This window comes from Daphnia pulex, chromosome 10, assembly GCF_021134715.1.
Source record: "Daphnia pulex isolate KAP4 chromosome 10, ASM2113471v1".
Lineage (NCBI taxonomy): Eukaryota > Metazoa > Arthropoda > Branchiopoda > Diplostraca > Daphniidae > Daphnia > Daphnia pulex.
Window position 1 is genome coordinate 14,559,162 of NC_060026.1, and position 16,567 is coordinate 14,575,728.

At 40.4% G+C, this 16,567-nt stretch overlaps 2 protein-coding genes across 18 annotated transcripts; both read left to right on the forward strand.

Annotated features, from left to right (window-relative positions):
• Positions 1-399: 399 nt before the first annotated feature.
• On the forward strand, positions 400-6,874 carry LOC124203948 (extended synaptotagmin-2-like). Of its 4 annotated transcripts, none has more exons than XM_046600852.1 (20): positions 400-538; positions 608-1,026; positions 1,337-1,378; positions 1,578-1,718; positions 1,787-1,863; positions 1,943-2,009; positions 2,087-2,232; positions 2,345-2,465; positions 2,543-2,710; positions 2,976-3,064; positions 4,178-4,226; positions 4,294-4,383; positions 4,458-4,535; positions 4,598-4,756; positions 4,840-4,992; positions 5,058-5,275; positions 5,373-5,501; positions 5,621-5,710; positions 5,803-5,899; positions 5,978-6,874. In XM_046600852.1, the coding sequence occupies exons 2-20, from the start codon at positions 652-654 to the stop codon at positions 6,191-6,193; spliced, it is 2,505 nt and encodes an 834-aa protein (XP_046456808.1). In that variant the 5' UTR covers positions 400-538; positions 608-651; the 3' UTR covers positions 6,194-6,874. The 4 variants fall into 4 exon arrangements, with proteins under 4 accessions (XP_046456808.1, XP_046456807.1, XP_046456806.1 ...); XM_046600851.1 differs by lacking the exon at positions 2,976-3,064 and adding an exon at positions 3,536-3,633 and having other exon boundaries at positions 421-538; XM_046600850.1 differs by lacking the exon at positions 2,976-3,064 and adding an exon at positions 3,536-3,633 and having other exon boundaries at positions 427-538; positions 614-1,026.
• Positions 6,875-7,908: 1,034 nt separating this feature from the next.
• LOC124203949 (triokinase/FMN cyclase-like) lies at positions 7,909-15,668 on the forward strand. 14 transcript variants are annotated; one of them, XM_046600867.1, is made up of 14 exons: positions 7,909-8,321; positions 8,383-8,551; positions 8,729-8,798; positions 8,869-8,979; positions 9,048-9,136; positions 9,202-9,415; positions 9,478-9,563; positions 9,627-9,801; positions 9,872-10,101; positions 10,161-10,320; positions 10,389-10,528; positions 10,596-10,703; positions 10,768-10,904; positions 10,974-11,618. In XM_046600867.1, exons 2-14 carry the CDS (start codon positions 8,432-8,434, stop codon positions 11,164-11,166), a joined length of 1,833 nt encoding a protein of 610 aa, XP_046456823.1. In that variant the 5' UTR covers positions 7,909-8,321; positions 8,383-8,431; the 3' UTR covers positions 11,167-11,618. The 14 variants fall into 14 exon arrangements, with proteins under 14 accessions (XP_046456823.1, XP_046456822.1, XP_046456813.1 ...); XM_046600857.1 differs by lacking the exons at positions 9,048-9,136; positions 9,202-9,415; positions 9,478-9,563; ... (5 more) ...; positions 10,768-10,904; positions 10,974-11,618 and adding exons at positions 12,562-12,650; positions 12,716-12,929; positions 12,992-13,077; ... (5 more) ...; positions 14,257-14,393; positions 14,458-14,772 and having other exon boundaries at positions 7,924-8,321; XM_046600858.1 differs by lacking the exons at positions 9,048-9,136; positions 9,202-9,415; positions 9,478-9,563; ... (5 more) ...; positions 10,768-10,904; positions 10,974-11,618 and adding exons at positions 12,562-12,650; positions 12,716-12,929; positions 12,992-13,077; ... (5 more) ...; positions 14,257-14,393; positions 14,458-14,772 and having other exon boundaries at positions 7,924-8,321; positions 8,406-8,551.
• Positions 15,669-16,567: the final 899 nt, after the last annotated feature.

Here is a 16,567-nt window from a genome sequence, read left to right on the forward strand (position 1 = left end):
GTGATGGAGTTCTAAATGTCTCCATTGATTTGGCGTGTTCTTGCAAGAACCTACAGTTTTGCAAATAACACAAACCCAATTGACTTTTATCCTCTTTCACTTCCTGGAAATATTGCCATAGCCCATATGGCACTTGTGCGACATTTCAAATTGACGACGACGACAAATCGCGACATTTCAAGTGACTTGAACTGACATTTCAATTCAAACCACTATCACAGACACAAACAATAGGCAGAAGATAATCTGGGCAGGTAGAACGATCAAGAGTTAATCACGAAAAAAACTTTCTATTTTTACCGCTAGATGGCGTTAATTCGATACTTCATGATACCACGATATATCATGATTCTTGATATTCAGTCCGACGATGCCGATTCGGTGATATATCGATGTATCAACATCAGTATCACCAACACTAGTGTTCCGGAACAGTACGAGTTTGGCGTTCAGGGGAAGTGGTTGTACGTGCAGTTTCTTGGTTCCAATAATGATTTTCCATATGAACGTGTGTCTTAGACAGCATATTTAGAAACAGGTGAGTAATGATTTTAGAAATCTGAACTTCTTCAACAACAACAGCTCTCTAACTTTGAAACTTTCACAGCAACAGACTCTTGTATTGGAAGCAACAACAGGCAGACTAACAAAATGACCGACACAAAATCATCTGATGATGTCATCGCCGTCAGTCGCGAAATGCCGCCATCTGCAAGTAAGACACCTTCTCCTGAGAAAGAGATTGTGCCTGCCAATCAGAAGAAAAGGAAACCACCGCCTACACTCGGGAAAAGTTTGGTTGGGCTCTGCAAGATTGCCGCCAAACACTTACCTCTGGTTGTTGGTGTTTATGCCATGGGGTATTTCAACTTCTCCATAGCCTGGATACTCGGCATAGTGGGAATCACGGCAGCTACAGATCAATGGAGAAAAGAGAGAAATTACAGAATGAGTACTGCCCGAGCTTCAGCTCTCTATTCTGATAAAGACGTTATCATGGCCCGGGTCAGTGATCTTCCTTCTTGGGTAAGTGCCAAATCACTCTTTATCTTTTTTCTTTTAAAAATTTCATGTGACAAATTCTGATGACATACATCCTCATGCGCATACATATTCATATTTCTTAATGTGGGTGTTAATGTGCTAGCTAGCTGCTGAGCGTTAATGTGATATCAGTAAACTACTATACTTTCTGTAGTTTATATTTTGGCACTATTCCAATTGACTGTATATACTAGACAGCATCTGCCCTACCCAGAAAGCATTTCTATTTTTACCTTTCACTTTTTGTGTGTCTTGTTCTTTAAAGTTTCCCCTTTTTCTTTTTTCCACACAGGTTTTTTTTCCGGATTTTGACAGAGCAGAATGGCTCAATAAGGTAAATACCATTTATTTTCCTCGTGTTGTTTTTTCCGACTTTGTTTTTAGGTCAATAAATTAAGTCGGAAGAACATAAGTTGGCAATAGTTTATTTGTGATTTCCTGTAAACAAGGAAACAAATTCTCGCCAACTTGTTTGTACACGCCAACAATCTCTCACATGGTTTGATTTTGTTTCTTTGTTTTTACATCAACAGATTTTGAAGCAAGTGTGGCCAAACGTTGGACACTACGTGAGGAACATCATTTTGGAAGCCGTTCAGCCTGGCATACGTGAAAGTTTGAAGGCCTACAAGCTGGGCGGATTCAAAATGGATAAGATTTCTCTTGGAACGATGGTATATAACTCTGAAAATAACTTTTTGCAATCCACGTTTCCCCTAACCTTGGTATGTGTTGTATACAGCCCTTCAGAGTTGGCGGCGTTAAGGTTTACGATAAGAATGTCTCGCGTAATGAAATTGTGATGGATATGGACATTTGGTAAATTGCCACATATTCACCATCTTTTCGTCGAGAAAAAAATCTAATTTACCCTTTTGTTTTTAAATCTTTATTTCAGTTATGCAGGGGATTGCGACATTCGTTTTAGTATCAAAGGACTTAAAGGCGGTATCAAGGACTTTCAGGTATTCACGAGCTAAGCTATACTGTATACGTAAACAGAATCAATATATTCTCACACATGTTTCATTTCAATTATAAGATGTCAGGAATGCTGCGTGTGATTATGAAACCCCTAATTTCGCAAATTCCGCTTTTTGGTGGCATTCAAATTTTTTTCCTCAACAGCCCGTCTGTAGATTTCAATCTGATTGGCGTGGTAGACGTATTGGATATGCCTGGCTTAAAGTATATTATTCACTTATTCATTACTATACTTGCTTCGATTTGCTTTAACATTCAATTGAAATGTTTCACAAAATGTCGTACTCATTTTTATTTTCATTGTGAACAAATCCAGTGGTATTCTACGACGCGTAATTATTGAACAAATCGGGGCTTTCCTTGTTCTACCCAACAAACTAAGTTTCACGCTATCAGATGTCGTGTCGCCCATCGTCGTGAAAATTCCCGAACCTTCTGTAAGTATCTCTCTTGTTGGTGCAATTAAGTTGTAATGGAGACGGCAAACAACAACTTATCTGTTGTTGCTGTACAGGGCGTGCTAAGAGTCCGAGTCATCGAAGCCAAGCAATTGATGAAAATGGATCGCGTCTTGGGCATTGGAAAATCAGATCCCTACGCCATCATCACGGTCGGTTCTCAAGAGTTTCGCACTAAAACCATCTACAACACGGTCAATCCCAAATGGGATTTCTACTGCGAGGTAAGCTCTCAAGTTGTGCACGCAATCGTGAGGGGGGGGGGATGTTAAACTGGTCCAACAGACATAAAACTAAAAAAAGAAAAAGAAAAGTAGTCCACTAGATGATTCAAAAAAAGATAAATGTGCGTTTGTAAAAACAAAACAAAAGAATCCTGAAGTAATCCCGTATGATTGCATTTAGCCGAGAGAGTGCATTTTTGATTCCAAGTGTGCTGATGCGTTTCCAACTTTTTGCATTTGTTTTCTTTTTTTGCCACTCACGAAGTATGTTGTAAGCGAGCGAAGAAGTCAGCTCTGCTTTCTCAGAATGTTCGATCGCGATGAAACGGGTGGAGAGGATGATCCGCTGGGCAAGTAAGTTACACACACACACACAGCAGTTCATCCGGCGCCTCGTTTCGCCTTTTATATTCTTACATGTGCTGAGCTCCGCCCTTTTCCTTTTTTTTAAAATTATCCTTTGCCGTTGTTACATATTTCTTCTTTCATCTTACTCTTTTATTTTGTCACGTACTGTGCTACTTTTGTTTCACAACAGCCTCATTCCACGACGATTTCATTAATAGGTAAGTGTCTCAAAACCCCTTTTGCTGATGGTTGCACAATCGCCATTGTTTATTAAATAGTAAATCTTCTAGTGCATGTTGCGCTTTGTGAAAGTTCTTTTTTGGTGGTTAGATCTTTCCTCTTTAATTGTTCTTAACATGCCTAGAAGTTTACATCGTTTGAATGTTTAGTCTATTCAATTTTGTGGATACTTTTGACGTATGGAGTGTCCTTGTAAACCTTCTTGACAAGTGAGAACAACCTATAACTATTTCTAAGGCAAAAGTGGAGTCTTTGCGAGCCCAGAATTGTTTCATCCAAGTATGGGATTACGACGCCGGATTTCCCGGCATACAGAATGATGATTATCTAGGAAGGTGATTTCTCTTTCATTTCTTTTTTTTTTTTTTTTTCACTTTTCACTTGCTTCTCGGTTTCTTTTTTTCCAATTTCCCCGTCTGGTCTTTTCTTCGTTTAGTTTGTCTGTTTTTATTGCAAATTTTCGTTTCGCCCGTGGCTGTTTCCTAATTGGTTTTTTTAAAGCTTTTTGCCTTTTATTGCGACTCGCCGACAATAACCGGAATTTTACTCCCCGTAGTGATTTACATTTACTGTAAATTGGCGAATCGGCGATGGTATAAAGCGTACCGCTTATATCGTAGGTAGTCGCGCGTTCAACCGGAATTCATTCCATTATAAACTTAGAGTATAATCTAGCTTGGTGGAAGGGCTGTGGTTTTTTTTACCGGTTTTACATTTTCGGCATGCACTTGAATGGCGCTTTGGGATGTTTACAGGAATTGTTTAGAAGGAGGCTTGTGGATTGCAATTGGTTCAGCTGCTCGTATTTGTAATTCAACTTTTAATTTAATCGACGAGATTTTAGCATTTCTCTTTTCTTTTTTTTCTTGTATCGTTTAGAGCCACGATTGATATCTACAGCATCGCCAAAGCTGGAAAGAAAGATATGGTAATGTTTTAATTAATTATTCGTTACATTAATTTAAAAAGTTAATTTATTTTTCAACCTTTTGCAGTGGGTGACGTTGGAAGACGTCAAATCAGGAATGATCCATCTGGAGTTGACTTGGTTTAGTTTAATGGACGACCCAGTCATGTTAAAAATGGTAAATGCAATTAAAGTCATACCGTTCCGCCAGCTGCGACTATTGATTTCTTGTTTTTTTTTTCTTCTCTCCAGCACGCCGCTGAAACACAAAGCATGGGACTCAGTTCGGCGCTGCTCATAGTGTACGTCGACTCGGCCACGTCCCTCCCCGTAAGGATCACTCGATTCAAATTGAATCTGAGCTTGCTTAACGTGATTATTGTCTTCATTAGAGCGCCAGGACATCTTCAAAACCCGATCCTTATGTGATCGTGACTGCCGGCAACCGTAGCGAGCAAACTTCAGCTCGGATGCGTACTTGCGATCCCACTTGGGAGCAGGCCCTTGTCTTCCTCGTCTGCAATCCCGAATCGGACGATCTATATTTAAAAGTAAAAATTTTTTAAAAATCCATTTACATCATTATCAAATTTTTATAATTTCGTTTTGATTGGGGGATTTATTCGTCGGATAGGTTATGGATCAGAAAACCGGTGGAGAACTTGGTGGGGAGAAGATAACGCTAGTGTCTTTGCTAACTCTTCCCAACATGGAATTGAGTCATCAGCCGTTGAGCTTGAAAAATTCTGGTCCCGAAAGCAAACTCATCGTTTCCATTCGATTAAAGGTAAAAGTCTCGATTCTATCACACATTTCAGCGGGTGGTATCAAAGTTGATCCCCGTTTATTCAGGTGATGGTACCCGGGCAGCCCATGGAAGGAAACGAATCGATTTTGGATACGGGAGATTTCGCCAGCGATCCACCTCTTCCCAGTACGCCGCCACCCTCAAGTTCTGATTCGATGAAAGCCAAACCGGAGCCAAAATCGGATGCACCCGGAGGTAATGACATGCAAACTTCCGCTTCAGGATCATCATCATCCGCCGCGGGCGACACCATTAGCCTAGGGTATGGGGTATAATATATTTCTTTTCCTCGTTTTCCTTGTCGCGTCCACGCCCCTGGGAATTTTGGAAATAATTCGCAATTATTTTTGGCACGATAGCGGAAGAAGCGAACAAACTTCGTTGTTAGACAAATCGATGAGCTCTTCAACCAACACTCTGGTGTCTGCGGCTAAATTGAGTCTCGACCGCGAATCGAATTCGTCCATTCGGCGGAGGCAAAAGGGCGGGTACGTGCCATCTTGTGTGTGTGTGTTGTTACGGTTATAACTTTTGACGTAGTATACTACGTATACATGGAATCGCATTGTGTTGACGCGTGTGTTTTTCGGGTAATTGGCCATCCCAGGTTGCCCCCTGGCGTCGTCAGTCAAGTGCAGCTCACACTGCGCTATAGCAGTCAGCGACAGAGACTAATTATCGTCGTGCACAAAGTCAGGTATCCTATACATTTTGTTAGCCGTGGGTAGTTTGCCAACTTTTCGTATTAATGATGGGACACTTTTTCCTTATCTGCCGTGTGGAAAAAAGCCAACTGCCGGGCGGAGACCAACCCGATCCGCCCGACCCTTATGTGAAACTCTACCTACTTCCAGATCGATCGACCAACAGCAAACGTAAAACCGAGGTACGACACAATTGCGTGTGGTTTTGTTCATTTGATGGGAGTTTCCTGTTTCATTTGCTCTTTTTTTTTGGTTCACAGATTGTAAAAGACACCGTCAATCCAGTTTTTGACGAAACTTTCGAGTACACGGTCGTCCCGATCGACTTGCCGTCACGTGAGCTTGAAGTGAGCGTCATCAATCGCAAGGGACGGTTCGCCCGCAGTCCGCTCATGTGCAGTTGCGTCGTCATCCTGGGTCATCACGATCTGACTCAAGCCGTCACTCAATGGTTTGAGATGAAACCGTCGGAGTAAATTTTTTCCTAAGATGATCCTACCGTCGGTTTTGACAGTTACTTATATTTGATTACTAAATTTTTCACTTGATTTCCTTCCTCCTTTTTGAGGCCTTTTACGCAGCTCTCTTTGCCACTTTGTTTCCCGGTCAGTATTTTAATAATAGCTTACATCCGACTGCTTAGACTCTCTCTATTATCTGAAGACACTAAGGCCCACAACGTCCAAAACTTTCAAACGTTTATTACTAATCATATTACTCTTTGACAGAAAAGGAAATACCCATGTTGCATTTGTACCGCAAATACCCGAGTGATTGTGTGATACCACAAACTGTTTTTATTTGGTCGCTGCCTTGTTTAGAAAGTAAAAGAAATTTTTTTTTTTTTTTTTTTGGTTTAGATGAAGCAGCTATTTTGTCAATTTTTTTTTTGTTTTGTTTGTGTGTGTCTTTGGACACAGGAATTTAAAGAAAAAAGTTTGATGGCTTTGTTGGAACAGCTCTTTTTCATTTTGATATCTTTATCCTCCATCTCTTTTGTCTTTTGGGTTCTTTGTGCCATACGTGTTTTGTTTGTATTCTTTGCGCTTGACATTTTTCCTATGGATAGAGGGGGTCTCGACTTGTCATTTTTATGCTCTCTGCCTCAATACCTATATCCTATCAATGTTTCCCGAATATACAAACTCTATGACAAAGATGATTGGACTGATCATTCAGCATTTCAGGGCTTCCCGTTTACTCTCAGGATCTTTTAGGAAGGAGTTTCTTTTGACTACATTTTCCCGAGCTGTCATCACTCGTCAGTTGGTAATTTAACATTTCCATTTTCTTGCATGGCAGAGAATTATTTGAATGCGTTTTTTTTGTTCATAGTTTAGGTTGCCAGACTGGTTTATTTTGATTAAAAAACAAAACACAATCTGGAAGGCTGATTCTTAGCTGTCAAAGGAGATATTGGTAACGATTATTCTGATGTGATGATTGATGAACCGATTTCCTTCGTCTGAGCAGTGCAGTGCCGACCGTGACTGCATCTACCAAGGCTTCCGTAGACTCTATTCCATCCTGGACGACCCAAACGATTTCCAAATCGATTTCCTTCCCGATTCAGACTACCATATTTCTACCAAATAAGCCTTCGAAGTTGTCACTGTCAGATTCCATAACGACAACGACGACTGGGAAACCCATCACATACGTTATCCTTACTTCTGTGACAACCGCTGATGCTCCGATGATTTCTCCCCCCCCCCCCTCCCCCCCCTCCAGGCTTCATCCAACAGTTCCGGGTTGACTGTTGTTGACAGATCACAATTAGGCAAAGACTTCATCCCAGCAACAACTAACTATTCTAGTGTAGAAAACGACAAGCACTGTTTAAAACAAAATTGGATTTCGTCGTCCCCATGGCAGTTCCCAATTAACAGCGGCTTGGGATGCAGATCAGCAGAATATCTGCCAAGATCCAGCCGGAACCGCAAACGATAATTATGCAAGATTATGCGAATTTTGACCATCCAGCAAGAAAAATTCCAGCAGACAATATGTCAGAATTTGCTTCAACAGTGCAGGCAATTAACCTCCCAATATTATGATTTAACTTGACAACCATAGGCTATCATTAAAGCGTGCAATTCCGGCATTGCGCGTTAAACTGCTGCCAGATAACACTAACGATGTTGTGACAAATTGGAATACCTTATTTTGTTTTCCTTTTTGTGAAACGGTAGCTATTTTTACCTTTCGCTATGATTTCCTTATCTTAAAATTATTCAGATATTTTTTTTGCGTCGTGAATGAGCAATTTTCACGTGAAAAAAAACACTTCTTTCAACTCCGTCTCTGGTATCAGGTAAAATTTCCTCACCTTGGCACGATTCCAATTCTATTGTATTCTTCTCACATATTCCGCACGATTTTCCGTCTGACTCTATCAGTTGATCACCGTCGCTTGGTTGTTCAACGTGCAAAATTTGGATTTATCAACCGGCATTAACTTTGATTGAATTTGAAAATTTGGGAGTTATTTTTCGTGTGTTTTTAGAACATTCAAACGGGCCGCTTGATGGTGTTAGTCATCGTTCATAAAACAGCCAAGACTCGTCAAGGTCGAATCTTTCGTCTGCAGGTATAGGTGCAAAGGTATTTCAACACAACCCACGCAATAGACATCTGGTTATTTCAGCCGTCTGGCTCTCGGCAGTTGGTCGCTTATTATTGTTTCAGTTAGTTATTGTGGAAAGTGCTGAGAAATGTCCAAGAAATTCATCAACCACCCGGATGATTGCGTTGATGAAGCTTTAGAAGGCTTGGTTATGACCCACCTTGGTCTTCGTATTTTGGGAGAGCAACGTGTCATCGTTCATGAATCGGTAAGAATACCATTTTTTAAAAGAATTTCAGTTTATCCTTTTGTAGCTACGCCCCACTAAAATACCTAGTAATTAGACCCATATAAAATTTCTTATTTCCTAGGTAATTGAATTACGAAAATTATTATTTTTCCAACATGTGCGTTTTATCATTTTTCGTCATTGTTTTGTTTACAGGGAAGAGCTGCAAATGGAAAGGTTGCTGTTGTTGCTGGAGGCGGCGGAGGGCATGAACCGTTCGCTGCCGGTAAACTTCAAAACGTTTGTCTAGGGAAAAGCAGCTCTTTGTTCACGATTCTTTATCCCGTTTTGCGTAGGTTTCGTCGGGCAAGGCCTTTTAACAGCAGCCGTCTGTGGCCGGGTTTTCTCTTCGCCGCCGGCTGGAGCTGTTTTAGCTGCGATCCGGGCCGCACGTTCAAGTGAAAATGGTATCATGACTTGCAAATGTACAAGAATGTAGCATTTTGTTTAAAACAAATGCTTTTAATTGTTTAAGATGGGGTTTTATTGATCGTGATAAATTACACCGGAGATCGATTGAATTTTGGTCTGGCGCTTGAGAGAGCGCGGATGGAAAACGTTCGCGTAAGGATCGGAAAAATTTCATGTTTGATTCATATTGAAATTTAACGGAATTGATTCTAATGTAGGTGAAAATGGTCATCTGTGACGACGACTGTGCTCTTTCGAGTTCCTTCAAAGCATTTGGTCGTCGAGGATTGGCAGGATCTTTGTTCCTCATGAAGGCGGCCGGGGCGTTGTCTGAAAGAGGAGAAATGCTCGAATCGATGGTTCACGTGTTGGAAGAGATGAAAAAGTCCATCGGCACTATCGGGGCGAGTCTGACATCGTGTAGCGTTCCAGGTAAAATGGCAAGATAAATGTGTCCTTTCAAGTCAGCTTAGTTAATGACGGTTTCATTAAAGGTGGTGAAACAATGTTTCGTTTAGAGGACGACGAAGTCGAACTAGGACTTGGTATTCACGGAGAAGCTGGAGTCAAACGAATCCAGGTACTATTTTTTAATATTAACTTGCCGGACTATGTTTTGGTTATTTCATTATTCGATAATCAGATGACGACTGCCTCCAACATAATCGAAGAAATGTTGAATCGAATGACTGACAGTGATTCGTCGTGTTCATTTCCTCTTCCATCTGGTTGTTCTGTTGCCCTGATTGTTAACAATCTGGGCGGATTGTCCATCATGGAAATGTTCATTGCTGCTCGCGAAGCCATTAAGCAACTTGGTAACATTTCATTCTATTTCTTGTTTTTTTTTTATATATCTAACTGAAACTAATTTGGCCTATAATTTAGAATCCCGTGAGGTTAAAGTTGTTCGCTGCTATGTCGGTCATTTGATGACGTCATTGGAAATGAGAGGAATCCAGTTGTCCGTTTTGCGTGTAGATGAGGACGAGAGGAGTTGGTGGTTGAGTTTACTGGACGCTCCCACTTCTGCGCCTATGTGGCCACACCCACTGTATCACGATCGAATTACACCCGAAAAACTCTCAGATGACGTTGACCACTGGGATCACATCAAAGTATTTCTTCACTTTGCTTAACCATCAAAGTAAAAATTAATTTTATTAATTCAATACAGCATCGAGGACCCAAGTTAAGCAAAAGAGGCCAGCGAGCTTTAAAGATCGCCATTCATGGTGCCGCAAGCGCATTGGAATCTCACGTCGATCGTCTGAACGAACTGGACTCCGGATGTGGTGATGGTGACTGTGGTTCCACTCTTAACCGTTGGGTCGATGGTGCGCTATTCCTGACAAATTTGGGGGTAAACTGTACCCGTTTAAATGACCAAAATTGTCCGTTCCAGGTATGCGCCAGATTGAACTAAAACTGAAATATCCCTGCACTGTCCTCCATCAGCTGAGTTATTTAATGGAAAGTAAAGTAGGAGGAACTTCTGGCGCTATTTACGGCATTTTTTTCGCAGCAATGGCCAAAGCTTTTGAAGTAATGGATGACATGATTTATCATTATTTATTAATCTTTAAAAAAAAACTTTATTCGCGCTACTAAGGATTCGGATATAAGTGGAATAACACCTGAACGATGGGTTCATGCCGCTAAAGTTGGTCTTGAAGTTGTAAGGAAGTACGGCAATGTGGGGTCTGGCGACCGCACACTTGTAAGTTTCATGTTCATTTCTTAATGTGCCAATCGACATCAATAAATCTTGACTTAACCTTTAGGTGGATGCTCTCCTGCCAGCACTGGAACATCTACAGTTTCATTCTAAAAATTGCATCAATGAGATATTGGATGAATTATTGGCTGCCTGTGAAGTTGCAGAGGAAGAGGCTGAGAAAACTGCCGGAATGCGAGCGAGGTTTCCGTTTAAAATTAAACAATGGTATTGTAATAGTTTTTATCTAACCAAAAATTTTTTTTAAATCAGGGTCGGAAGAGCTAGCTACGTCAATGAAGATCTCTTATCGAAACCCGACGCCGGAGCCACTGCTGTCGCTATTTGGTTCCGTGGTTTTGTTTCTGCTTTAGACTCCGAGCTACATTCAGAATTCTGCGCAAGGAAGAAATGCGGAAATAGGAGAAATAGCATCAGCAGCAGTTCCTCGAGTGACGTTGAATAAAATTCAAGGCATACGTATACATTCAGACGCAATGGGAATATTGGAATTCCCAAGAATTTTATCATCCAACTATACGCAATGAATTAGATTATTGTTCTTTGACCACATTGTAGTATTTTATTATCGGGACATTTATTTTAAAATACTGCGTTGTGTGATATTTCAATGGTGTTTCGGTTAAAATTTTCCATAGTGCTTGTCCGGATACTGCTATCTTAAAGATAAATAAGCTACAATTATCTTTCCTTGTTGAAATGAGTGTGGTTCAATTATCGACATGTTTGTTTCATGTTTTCGTTTCCTTATCTTAACACGTCAGCCAATGTAGAAAAAATAGTTTTCCAATTTTGAAATGTTTTGCTTTGTTGCGCAATTCTGACAGAGCATCGCAGTTTATTCTTATTTACATTCTTATCCATGAACACAATCCTTATAAAAGACTTACCGACTGACTTATTTATCACTCGTTCGTCTGTCCTCCATCGGTCAACGTGCAAGGTACAACGTCGATATACTTATTCAATCATGTTTTCAATTCGACTCAGTATCTTTAGATAACAGGTGTGTTGCCGTTAATAGACGTAAGCTATCGCAAAAGAAAAATATTTCCCCCCCACAACGACGAATCATCAAGGTCGAACCTCTCTCGTCAGGTGTCGGCACATTCCAATCACTGCAACCCCCGCAACAGACACAGGCATTCTGCTCGTTTACAACCTTGGTTCTCTTATTTCTCTCGAGTTGTGCGGTCGTTTGTCGGGTTTGTACTCATATTGGTTGTGGTAACAAGTGCTGAGAAATGTCCAAGAAATTCATCAACCACCCGGATGATTGCGTTGACGAAGCACTGGAAGGTTTGGTTATGACAAACCTTGGTCTTCGTATTCTGGGAGAACAACGTGTCATCGTTCACGAATCGGTAAGAAGACTATTTTTAAAATACCAAATAGAATACCTAATGTTCAGACCCATTTTAGTTTTTCTGTTAAACAAATTATTGAATTATGACTAATCTTAAGTATTCAGTACATGTATTGTAAGTTTGAAACGTGATTCAGTCGTTGTTTTGTTTACAGGTAAAAGCTGCAAATGGAAAGGTTGGAGTTGTTGCCGGAGGCGGAGGAGGGCACGAACCGTTCGCTGCCGGTAAACTACAAAAACGTTTGGCTAGGGAAAAGCATCTGTTCACGATTCTTTATCACGTTTTGCGTAGGTTTCGTCGGGCAAGGCCTTTTAACAGCAGCCGTCTGTGGCCGGGTTTTCTCTTCGCCACCGGCTGGAGCTGTTTTAGCTGCGATCCGGGCCGCACGTTCAAGTGAAAATGGTATCATGACTTGCATGTGAACTCAAATGTAATACTTAAGATTAATGCCAAATTATTTTGAATGATATTAGATGGTGTCTTAGTCATCGTGATAAATTACACGGGCGATCGATTGAATTTCGGTCTGGCGCTTGAGAGAGCGCGGATGGAAAACATTCGCGTAAGGATTGGAAAAATTTTATGTTTGATTCAAATTGAAATTTAACGGAATTGATTTTAATGTAGGTGGAAATGGTCATCTGTGACGACGACTGTGCTCTTTCGAGTTCCTTCAAAGCAGTCGGTCGTCGAGGATTGGCAGGATCTTTGTTCCTCATGAAGGCCGCCGGAGCGTTGTCTGAAAGAGGAGAAAAGCTCGAATCGATGGTTCACGTGTTGGAAGAGATGAAAAAATCCATCGGCACTATTGGGGCGAGTCTAACATCGTGTAGTGTTCCAGGTAAAATGTCTATATAAAATTATCTTTTCAAGTCAGTATAGTTCATGGCGGTTCTATTGTAGGTGGTGAAACAATGTTTCGTTTAGAGGACGACGAATTCGAACTAGGACTTGGTATTCACGGAGAAGCTGGAGTCAAAAGAATCAAGGTAAATAGTTTAAATTTAATTTTGCCAGACTAGTTTTGTTAATTTCATTATTCGATAATCAGATGACGACTGCCTCCAACATAATCGAAGAAATGTTGAATCGAATGACTGACAGTGATTCATCTTGTTCATTTCCTCTTCCATCCGGTTGTTCTGTTGCCCTGATTGTTAACAATCTGGGCGGATTGTCCATCATGGAAATGTTCATTGCTGCTCGCGAAGCCATTAAGCAACTTGGTAACATTTCTTTTTTTATTGGGATCTAACTAAAACTAATTTGGTCTATGATTCAGAATCCCGTGAAGTAAAAGTCGTCCGCTGCTATGTCGGTCATTTGATGACTTCGTTGGAAATGAGAGGAATCCAGTTGTCCGTTCTGCGTGTAGACGAAGACGAGAGGAGTTGGTGGTTGAGTTTACTGGATGCTCCCACTTCTGCGCCTATGTGGCCACACCCACTGTATCACGATCGAATTACACCCGAAAAACTCTCGGACGATGGTTACCGTTGGGATCATCACTTTGAAGTAATTTTGATTTCTCAAGTGGTCATTCAAAGGATTTACTTTTACTGTTAAACAGAATCGTGGACCGTCACTAGGCGATAGAGGCCAAAAAGCGCTAAAGATTGCAATTCACGCTGCCGCCAATGCATTGGAATCCAATGCCGATCGCCTGAACGAACTGGATTCCGGATGCGGTGATGGTGACTGTGGTTCCACTCTTAACCGATGGGCCGATGGTACTATTTAAATTCAATTTAATTCATTTCATTCTATGAAATTGTGATCCATTATATTATGAATATAGCTGTTCGCCAGATTGATTTGGAACTGGAATACCCCTGCACCGTATTCCATCAACTCTGTTATTTGATGGAAAGTAAAGTAGGAGGAACTTCCGGGGCTGTTTACGGTATTTTTTTCGCAGCGATGGCAAATGCTTTTGAAGTAATTCATAGCGTAATTTCCTAATTAGGAGTAATTAACTCACAACAAATTTGTTAAAATATAGGAATCGGATATTGATGATGATTTACTGCGATGGACTCATGCTTCTAAAGTTGGTATAGAAGCTGTAATGAAGTATGGTAAAGCTGAGCCTGGTGACCGCACAGTCGTAAGTTAATGAACATTTACCTACTTTATATGATGTCTAGAAAGTTGGTTTTTACTCCTAGGTGGATGCCCTTCTTCCTGCGCTAGAACATTTACAATCACATCCTAAAACTAGCATCAATGAAATATTGGATGAATTGTTAGCCGCTTCCGCTGTTGCTGAGGAAGGAGCGGAGAAAACTGCCGGAATGCGAGCGAGGTTTCCGTTTAAAGTTTTACAATGGCAACGGTCTTTTATAATTAATAAAATGCTAACAATTCAGGGTCGGAAGAGCTAGCTACGTCAATGAAGATCTCGTAACGAAACCCGACGCTGGAGCCACTGCTGTCGCTATTTGGTTCCGTGGTTTTGTTTCTGCATTAGATTTAGAATTTCGTGAGCCTGAGCCTGAGCCAGAGCCTGAACCCGAACTGGAACCGGAAACACGTTCACGAAGCAGCAGCAGTAGTAGCAGCAGCAGCAGTTCCTCAAGTGACGAAGATAGTCTGTGTGCCTGTGCATCTGTGCATCATTTCGATTAACGAATAAGGAAATAATCGTATTCGTTATTCGTCGAATACAATTTTCTTTATTCGTATTCGTTATTCTTATTCGTTGTACCTCACGCTTCATGATTTCGAATACAATTTCGAATATTAAAAAAATTTTTTTTTTTTTAAAGTTTGCTGTTTAGTATAGATTTTTCATTTTTGCCTCGTCTCAGTCGCGTGTCTGTCGCCGAGATTTTTGGAAAAATCTATTGGAGTCCGTAATCCGGACTCCTCCAACGTCAAGCCTTGCTATTGGAGTCCGTAAATCCAGATGGCTCTGGTGTCGCCGACCAGCAGACCAATCTGTTTTTTTTTTTTAGAGTTGATTAACGAAGGGAAAAGAATGGATTCTGAATTAATCACGTTCACACTACTCTTTTTGAGCGTGATGTGTACCGTGATCTAAGAATAAGCTACGATTTTACACATGAGAAAAACCGATTATGTCTTCCTCGCAACAGTTACAAAGGCTGTAGTGTGATGTGTTGGTGATGTGTTCTCTTTTAAAAAAGAAACTGAATTTTAATCAGGTCAAATAAGATTGCAGTTAATCATTTCGGCAGTTAGCTGCTATAATAGCGCATTTAATAATGAAATAAGATTTATTTTAAAATGTTTGCCTGTTGTATTTAACCACTGGTTAGTTTTACGGAATCCAATAGCACTTTTTGCCTTTAGAGGGGTCTGGATTACGGACTCCAATAGGCGCGACCTTTTATTTGCTATTCGAAATTTTATTCTAAATTTTATTCGTATTCGTTATTCGAGCTACGTTCGAATCACGAAAAACCTTATTCGACAGAACACTGGACGAAGATTAATATTTTACCTGGAATCATTCCCACCTTTGGATTTCTATCCATTAGCCTACTATGTGCTTGGTGTCATGTCAAATTCTTTTCAAGTTTCAACACAGATCCTGCAAGTTAAAAGTTAAAATTTTTATTAAGAAATGTCCATCTTAACCGGGGGTTGGCAACTCAAAATTTGGGTGTACGAGGATTCAGAATCTCAGAGATTCCGAGAGATTCTAGAGATTCTGAGAGATTCTGAGAGATTCTACGAGATTTCCTCGAGATTCTGAATCAAGTTTTCCCCAAAATTCCGCTAGGGGCGCCACTAGTCCTTGGCCCAGTTTCTGTACAGAAGTATGCACTATGTTACGTAGTGGGCGTAGCTCCGTTTTGGCATGCTCTATACAGCTTATAGACATGTAGATCGTATTATCTTAAAGATAATTTACTGATAGGAAAAGGTGCTACAATGAAGTAAACTGATAGTTAGAAATTTGATAGGTTTGAATTAAAAGTCCAGATTATTAATTTTAAAATAAAATATACGGAGAAAATTAACTTTAATTGCTGGGAATTATTGGCATATTATCAATAAAGTGTTTTTTAACCATAAATTTTTCCAACCCCATCTTACATTCATGAGCAGATGAAAAAATGTGTACGCCACCATTCGGTGGGAAAAAGGAGGGAAAATTTAAAAAGATTTAGCGCAACCCATATTTTTACATTTTGCAGTATTTCTAGTGCATTTTTTACAATTGGAGCTTTTCAAAGACCAAATTCACAAAATATCTTGAATTTTAGACGGTTTTGGGGTAGTTTAAAGTTAAAAAAGGGGGTAAATTTAGTGAGATTCTGGAGATTCTACGAGATTCTATGGGATTCTACGGGATTCTGTGAGATTCTAAAGATTCTACGAGATTCTGAAGATTCTATGAGATTCCGGGGATTCTGGAGGGATTCTTGAGATTCTGACAAGATTCTGGCTAGGGTGTACGAGGATTCTGGGGAGTTGCCAACCCCGATCTTAACATTAAGATTTTATTAT

Coding starts and splice junctions, on each gene's coding strand:
- LOC124203948 (XM_046600851.1), top strand. CDS start 652: ATGACCGACACAAAATCATCTGATGATGTCATCGCCGTCAGTCGCGAA. Junction 2,233..2,344: donor TTGGATATGCCTGGCTTAAA/GTATATTATTCA, acceptor GAACAAATCCAG/TGGTATTCTACGACGCGTAA. Junction 4,993..5,057: donor TCGTTTCCATTCGATTAAAG/GTAAAAGTCTCG, acceptor CCGTTTATTCAG/GTGATGGTACCCGGGCAGCC.
- LOC124203949 (XM_046600857.1), top strand. CDS start 8,432: ATGTCCAAGAAATTCATCAACCACCCGGATGATTGCGTTGATGAAGCT. Junction 12,930..12,991: donor AACATCGTGTAGTGTTCCAG/GTAAAATGTCTA, acceptor GTTCTATTGTAG/GTGGTGAAACAATGTTTCGT. Junction 14,196..14,256: donor AGCCTGGTGACCGCACAGTC/GTAAGTTAATGA, acceptor TTTTACTCCTAG/GTGGATGCCCTTCTTCCTGC.